This window comes from Zea mays, chromosome 3 (genome assembly GCF_902167145.1).
Source record: "Zea mays cultivar B73 chromosome 3, Zm-B73-REFERENCE-NAM-5.0, whole genome shotgun sequence".
In the NCBI taxonomy this organism is placed as follows: domain Eukaryota; kingdom Viridiplantae; phylum Streptophyta; class Magnoliopsida; order Poales; family Poaceae; genus Zea; species Zea mays.
The window spans coordinates 96,351,807-96,360,202 of NC_050098.1; the positions used below are offsets into that span (position 1 = coordinate 96,351,807).

The 8,396-nt window shown below is 42.9% G+C and overlaps 1 protein-coding gene across 1 annotated transcript; it reads left to right on the plus strand.

The window, feature by feature from the left end:
• The first annotated feature begins 2,063 nt into the window (after positions 1-2,063).
• On the plus strand, positions 2,064-5,813 carry LOC100280013 (uncharacterized). Its single transcript, NM_001320489.1, has 5 exons — positions 2,064-2,372; positions 3,353-3,426; positions 3,532-3,742; positions 3,860-4,094; positions 4,460-5,813. The coding sequence occupies exons 1-5, from the start codon at positions 2,163-2,165 to the stop codon at positions 5,515-5,517; spliced, it is 1,788 nt and encodes a 595-aa protein (NP_001307418.1). The 5' UTR covers positions 2,064-2,162; the 3' UTR covers positions 5,518-5,813.
• Positions 5,814-8,396: the final 2,583 nt, after the last annotated feature.

Genomic DNA, 8,396 nt, shown 5'->3' on the forward strand with positions numbered 1-8,396 from the left:
CCTGGACGGTCCGTGCCCCGGATAGTCCGCGAGGTAGCTCGGATGGTCCTCGATCAGATTAACTTAGGCGAGAAAACCCATGTTTCCATGCGTGCTTAGCCATATAATCATGTGGGTTTATTTGGGGAACGCCTAGGAATGAGTCCCGACCTCCACTATATATATATATGAAGTGGTACGACTTATTGGCGTATAACACAATCGATCCAAACCAATACAATCTACTTTATTTGCTTCGTTCTTCATCATTCTAGGAGTAGGAGTAATTTAGGTCTAGATTAGCCTTTCCCAACCCCAAATCTTCATCTCTATCCGACTCTATGTTGTATATGGACGTCCCGGGCAGCCTACCGACCTTAGGCACCCTCTGGAACTCTCCTCCATGACGGGGTCCCTCGCAAGGGGCGAGTTCTAGGGTTTTCTGAGGAGGAAATGACTCTGTGCCATCGCGGACCGTCCAAAGCAGCGCAGAGAGGAGACACTCCTGCAGCAAGGTCATGGACCGTCCGATCCTTGGCCGTGGACCGTCCGTGTTTTCGCAGAGAGCACCGCTTGACGGTTCACCTCTAGTGTTTGGCCCCAATCGGAACCAACACATTATTTATTAACTTCTCCACGTCGTTGAAGCAGGGATAAAGATTCAACAAGGAACATTTCCTCGATGTTAGAGATGGAAAATGTTAGGTGGTGAGTCTACTTAGATAGTGATAGGACGCGAATCATCGTGAGTCCATACCGTGGAGAATATTTTTTAGAGAAATGCTCTTGTGGAGAAGGCTAAGAAGTAGGGGTGGATACGACCTGGCTCAACTCGTTAAGTAACTGAACCAGAGAATTAGCTCGATTTGGCTCGTTTGCAAGCTTGAGCTGACTCGTTTAGCTCGCGAGGTACAACAAAAAATAATATGCATATCCATATAACAATAAAATCATTTGCTAGTTAATTCCAAACCAATTAAACACCAGAAAAGAGTAATAATGCTTAAAATTTTATATACCAAGTCTTTCAATACCAAATTAATAATGTTCGTCGCTTATTAGTTCATCCAACACAAGTGTAGGTTTTGTTTTGCCGATAAATGCTAGCTCATTCGAACCAACGAGCTTGGCTCGAGCTCGACTCGAGCTGGCTCGTAAATAAACCGAGCTGAGATGCTAGCTCAGCTCATGATAAAATTGAAACGAGTCGAGTCAAACCGAGCTGACCACGAGTCGAGCGAGCTAACGAGCCACGAGTATTTTGTCCAGCCCTACCAAGAAGATTGGTTTAGTGATCCAATCCATGATGCTAACAAAATAAATAGGGTAGATTAGAATAAGGTTCAAATGATTTCATATTTTCTTTGGATTTTGACCGTGGCTTTTGTCCCCCACAAGTTCAATCAAAGAGTCAATCCAATCAACAACTTTTTTCAAAAACTGACTTCTCACAATGCAAAATTGAAATAACATCTAGACCTACTTTTAGTAGTTTTTCGGATGGAAGAACTCTGTAAATATACATTTAAAATTTTTAGTGGCTTGTAACGGCTTTCACCAAACGACTTTTAGCTTTTTTACAGCTCATAATTCACAATAAATTTTTCACAACTCATAATTCATAACCACCTTTTTATAGTCATAGTTCAACCAAACAGACCTCAAACACATCATGAATTCCTCATTACCGTCCTAGGTGTGACACTTCTAGTTTTAGGCCTTCTAAAGCCGTGCTCAGTAGCGTGCATATATTCATATAAAACACAACACTGTTTTATGTTGTAGTCTGTATTATTTATATAGTGAAATTTAAAATAGAGAATGTGATAATAGGTGAGAGAAGAAGGTTATTAGAGATAACCTGAACATTTAGGCCCGCATTGGCCTGCTGCTGAGTTTTGATCGATGAGTTGTGGGCGCACCTGGGACAGAATACCCTATCTCGGTCTGCCCATGTGAAAAAAACAGAAAAGCAAGCAGCCCAATCAGCCCCACCAAGAAAAGCCGAAGCCCAAGAAGCCCAGTGAGCACCTTCTCCACTAGGTTAGTCTTTAGTACACGGTCAGCCGCCCGAGCCGGGTCGGAGTTGAGCACTTCCCCTTCTCCTACCCTTCACCTCCCGTTTGCCCGCAGCCGCCACCGCGTCCCCAAGCACTCCAGCGCCCCCGTCCCCGATCGACGCCATGGTGTCGGAGGCCAGCAAGAAGAAGGCCGCCCAGAAGAAGGCCGCTGCCGCCGCAAAGAGGGGAGGCAAGGCCTCGGTGGCGTCCTCGTCGTCTTCATCTGCGGCCGCGGCCGCCGATAAGGTGGCGAACGGCGTCGTGGCGCTTAAGCTATCAGACCGCACCTGCACCGGGGTCCTCGCATCTCACCCCCTTTCCCGGGATATCCACGTGAGCACTCATTTCCGATCGAACCCTCGTCTTCCTATTCTTTCGTGATTCGTGGTGTGAATCTTTTACACTCCCGAACTTACCCTGGACGCGGAGGACCTAGCAGTTAAACAGTTTATTTTTTCCCCATACTACGCCACGTCAGATTTAGGACGTTTGGAGTCGCTGCTTCCATCGATCTCCAGAGATCTCTTCTGCTCTGTTCCACAGCAAACCGATCTCTGGTTTTGATATGCGCACTGACCTTTGTTCTCTGAATTAGATTATTGTTTATTTTATTAGATATCGTTTCGCAAACATGGTGATGGGCAAATAGCTCTAGGGGGCAACGGATGGAAAATTAGAATTATGTGTTGTTTGTGAATAAAGATAGGCATATAAAGGGACAAAATTAACGAATCTCTCTGATAATCCAGTATCATTGAATATTATGCTATATATCTGAAAGCAGAGGTCAGAAAAAAATCAATCGATAACGTTTCTCTCGTGGATATCTTGCTTTTACTTTTTTTTAATTTGGCTGGAACTTCTGCTCGCACTTTTTAACTCTTCCTGCCTCTAGCACAATCTCTATATCCTGTCGCAAGTGCTACATATACCATTGATCATTGCCTTCAATGCATCGTGGTCCAAAATAAATGAATCTATGTGCATCATTGAAATTCAACGACCATGTGAATGGTAGTCAGTTGGCTGATATAACTTGGAGCAGACTGCCTTGCTAACAGTTCCATGTGAAGTTCAAGTTTGGATTCTGTGTAGATTGTTACTATGAAATACAGGCAGTAGCTTTTTTCATATAACTTTTTCCTGGCACTTCCTTTTGCCATTATAATGAAGTGAGAAAGAGGTCTTTGGCCTCTTTTAAATTTGAACTCTTGTTTCTATTTTTGGGTGCTGCGTCTCCTGTTAATTTGTTTAGCCCTTTGCTGATTAGTGATTTCTTAGTTCCCTAGTAATATATGTTTTGGATGTTGCAGATAGAGTCTCTTTCTTTAACATTCCATGGACACGACCTTATTGTGGATTCTGATTTGGAGCTGAACTACGGAAGGTAAACACATAAATACATAATGCTACCATTCAGTTACGAGCTGGTATGCTCTTGGAGCATGTCACTTGTACCTTTTATCTGTTATATTTTTATTTGATATATCAGGCGATACGGTTTGCTTGGGTTGAATGGCTGTGGAAAATCTACTCTTCTCACAGCAATAGGCTGCAGAGAACTTCCTATCCCTGAACACATGGACATATACCATCTAAGCCATGAGATTGAAGCTTCTGACATGTCTGCACTGCAAGCCATTGTTAGTTGTGACGAAGAAAGAGTGAAGTTGGAAAAGGAAGCTGAAATTTTGGCTGCACAGGTGAGCTCTTGGAATCACAGAATTGTTACTTTCACATGTTCCTTCTCTATGTACTGCCTTTCTCATCTTGCAAACTATAAGCCAATGCTGGAGTTGTGCTGACAGATCTCATTTTAGGATGATGGTGGTGGTGAAGCATTGGAGCGTGTTTATGAGCGTCTAGATGCAATGGATGCTGGAACTGCAGAAAAGCGAGCTGCTGAAATTTTATTTGGTCTGGGTTTTGACAAACAAATGCAAGCAAAGAAAACTAAAGATTTCTCTGGAGGTTGGCGTATGAGGATTGCTTTAGCAAGAGCACTGTTTATGAATCCAACAATCCTTTTGCTTGATGAGCCCACAAACCATCTAGGTAAGTCATGGGAAATCTAAAATCAATGCAAATATAATTAGAATACTATGTTTTCAGTGGACAGAAATTTAATTGGAATCCTAATAGTGACTATTTTATTTATACAAGTAGTTGGAACTTCATGTTGATATGCACATTTGCAGACTTACATTTCACTAATTAGTAAGGCAGCTTCCTTCAAGCATCTATAGATGGATTCACCCAAACGTGAATGATACCTTGTGAATTCTTATGCACATTTGCACAGGCCTGCTAAAATTGATAATTCTTATATTTCCTGTCGAAGTTGATTTTACGGGTTGTTTTCAACTCAGATCTTGAAGTCATTGTTTTTCTAATTCTGTCGTCTGTACACTCATTTGCAGATCTTGAGGCTTGTGTCTGGTTGGAAGAGACACTGAAGAAATTTGACCGCATACTTGTTGTCATATCACACTCCCAAGATTTTCTAAATGGAGTGTGTACTAACATTATCCATATGCAAAACAAGAAGCTCAAGTTATACACCGGTAACTACGATCAGTATGTTCAAACTCGCTCCGATCTTGAAGAGAATCAAATGAAGCAGTACAAATGGGAGCAGGAACAGATTGCTTCAATGAAGGAGTACATTGCTCGCTTCGGTCATGGTTCTGCAAAGCTTGCTCGTCAGGCTCAGAGCAAAGAGAAAACTCTTGCAAAGATGGAGCGAGGTGGTCTCACCGAGAAGGTTGTTAGGGACAGAGTTCTAGTGTTCAGGTTTACAGATGTAGGCAAACTTCCTCCACCTGTGCTGCAGTTTGTTGAAGTCAAGTTTGGGTATACACCAGATAATCTCATATACAAGAGTCTTGACTTTGGTGTTGATCTTGACTCTAGAATCGCATTGGTTGGTCCCAATGGTGCAGGGAAGAGCACTCTTCTGAAGCTTATGACTGGTGACCTTGCTCCATTAGATGGCATGGTTCGGCGCCACAATCACCTGCGCATTGCACAGTACCATCAGCATCTTGCGGACAAGCTGGATCTGGACATGCCGGCTCTGGCTTACATGATGAAGGAATACCCTGGGACCGAAGAAGAGAAGATGCGAGCTGCTGTTGGCAGGTTTGGCCTATCAGGAAAGGCGCAGGTGATGCCAATGAGGAATCTTTCTGATGGGCAAAGGAGCCGTGTCATCTTTGCATGGTTGGCATATAGGCAGCCGCAACTGCTACTGCTCGATGAGCCGACAAATCATTTGGACATTGAGACCATTGACTCCCTGGCGGAGGCACTGAATGAGTGGGATGGTGGTTTGGTCTTGGTGAGCCATGATTTCAGGCTGATCAACCAGGTTGCTCAAGAGATTTGGGTGTGTGAGAATCAGGCGGTGACAAGGTGGGAAGGTGATATCATGGATTTCAAGGCACACTTGAAGAGCAAGGCTGGTTTATCTGATTAGAGGGCTTTTTCCAGCAACCATGAGCTTTTTAACTCTGTATCACGAAGTCCCAGTTTTCCAATAGCGAACTATCAGAGTTACTTTATTGTATCGGATTTCTTTTGACTTGCATTGCAACCTGATTACCTTATACTACCTGGAATATTTATTTATATATCTTTTGAAATGCTATTATGTGTATTGTTAAGTTTCGTAGATTTTGGAAGTTTTGATTTGTCAAAGTTACTAGATTCTATGATCATTGTGAACATACAACTTAAATTTAGTTTTCAATTCAACTGATTTTATTTCTTCAGAAAATGGTTTTTGTTAATGCTTATAAAATTTTGTTACATTTTGGTTGCACTTCGTTTGGAAGGGCTTTTACACATTATTATCGTTTGATGTTTACTGCACTGATGTCATGGGCTTCATACCATCAGTTCCATTTTTCTGAGCCAAATTCGTAGCATCTCTCATTTCGCGTATGACGCTTCTGGCTAGCCAAGTTCGTAGCATCTCTCGAAATGAGGTTGATGGTTTCCCATGGCATTGGTAGACATCATGAGCGCTTACTTTTTTTAAGCTTTTCTTTTGAGAAATTCATATTTACATTTTGAGGGATTTTGTTTTTAATATATAAACCTCATTTCAGTGTTGGCCTTTAAGAAAACTTTAGAAACTTAAATTCTCTTCGGATTACTGTCTTTTTCTAAGGTTTCTAAATAAGATATTTAGTTGTTTATGAGAGATTTTTCATCCATGAGTTTGGCTCCCCTTTTAAAGTTGCTCTTAGCTTGTCTCCGACAGTTTAATCATCATATATCTTATTTCATCTCTTATTTTAAATTTCACCTTATGAACAGTATAATATATGATACAAAAAAGTGTTTTACATGATCATGCATGATCTGCTAAAGGCCTCAGAGTTGTCATGTTGGATTGTTGGTATTATGACCTTTGACATGTCTTTTTGCCAAAGCCTTTTGTGCTGATCTTTATAGCTGTGGTTAGGTACTCAGGATGCAACGTGCGGCATAGCTCGTTTTCGTCGTGTCTTCGACTTTAACGCTGAGTTCTGGTCTAAAAGTCGGAAGCCCGCTGGACTGTTGTGCTTTCTTTCTTTTATCTTAGTTACTATAACTTCGAGAGTTGCTGGTAATATCTTTTTTTTTTCTTCATTCGAATGGTTAAATAATGTTAGAATTGCTTTTTTTTAGTTTGATGTGTTCTATTTAGCCTTCTGTAAATGTCATCTGATTCCATCCAAATTCGGTATCTTTTAAAAAATAAATGCATATAGTATTAGACTAATCCCTCCAGCTAGCCCGTGCATGCAAATTTGATGCACACATGTGTGCACCGTATTATTCTTTCGAACTTGTTTTGGCTGCTTCTCCCTGGATAAAATCGGCAATCAAACTCAACTGTATAGCTTTCAGTCTAAGCAAAACACGCCACGACTAGACTTGGCAAACCAAAAAGATGCACTGGACAGTAGAGTCCGTGAGCCTTCTGGTTAGTAGTACAATAGTCGTTTAGTGCGTGATAAGTTCCCTACACTGGTGCAAAATGACTCGGCTCGTGGGATGCAGGAAAAAAAAATCATGTTCATCGCCATCCTGGCCCAAGCGCTGTAGGAATGGGAGCGAGGGCCGAGGGGGAGCATTGTAGAGCCCAAAAATTTGTATCAAAGAAAAATAAGGTTATAAATAAATAAATATGTTTATAAGTGGGTATCTTGGGATTATGGAACCTTTGGGAGTTAATTGGTTTTCTCTTCTTTGTGCATATTTGATTAATGGAATTATATGGGTTAACATAACAAATAAATAAATAAATAAAATGCCTCTCATGATAAAGTTATTGTATTGTTGCACTTTGTATTCAAATTTGTGAAACAAACTTAAGCTAAGAAAACTAGAATTTGAAAATGGAAATATAAAATAAAAGAGAAAAGAGAAGGAAGAAATTACTATGTAAATAAAAATAATTATAATATATATATATATATATATATTATTCTTGTACAGATTTGAGTTGGTACATTTGACTCAAAAGTGAAGTTCATAACAGGATTCAAATTCAAATTAGAGATTCAAATGAAAAGAAGATAAATCAAAAAAAAAAGAAAAGAAAAAGAAAAACCCTAGCTGGGCCGCCCATTCTCCATTTCGGCCCACCCATCTGCCCCCCCGACGGCCGCCTGGGCTGAAAGCCTTCACTGCCAGCCCAGCTCCTACTCGCGTGACACTTCCATGTGGGCCCCGCTCTCCAACTCTCCCTTGTGCGTCGGTGTCGCTGTGGGGTGGGCCTGCGCCGTCAGGGTTTTCTTCATCCGCGCAACAGCCGCGCATCGCGCGCACAGACCGTATGCCGCGGACTCCGTGGGCGCGAGCTCAACGGAGCTTGCGCCAACAACCACCGCGGACGTCGCGGGATTCGGGCATTGTGACTCGTGCGCGCGCGTTGGATGGCTTGGGCCCTCTCGTCAGGCTCCTTTCCGTCTCCGGCTGCAACAAACACCGAGTTCTTCACATGTCGTTCGCCCCAATCCGCGCACGGTGATTTCGCTGGGTGTTGTTCATCTCCTGCTGGCCCCTGCGGAGTATAAGACCAAGCTGTGCGCGGGCTCTCCCTTCAACCCTCCAGTGCCCCGAGCTCCCTCCCCAGTAGCCTCCGCTCGGCGCGCCCCATCTCTGCTCCCTTCTCCATGCCGCCGAGCGATTTCCTCGTGGTCGTCCTCAGTCAAAGCGTGCAGGTGGGTGGGGGCGTTCGCCGGGGACCCGTGAAGCCGTCCGCGCCTTCAATTTGAACTGCGTGGCCTTGGGGCGACTCGAATTGCTCGCCGTGGTTCGACCTTCGCCATGGATCCGTCTGCTATCGTGGGCAGGACTGCA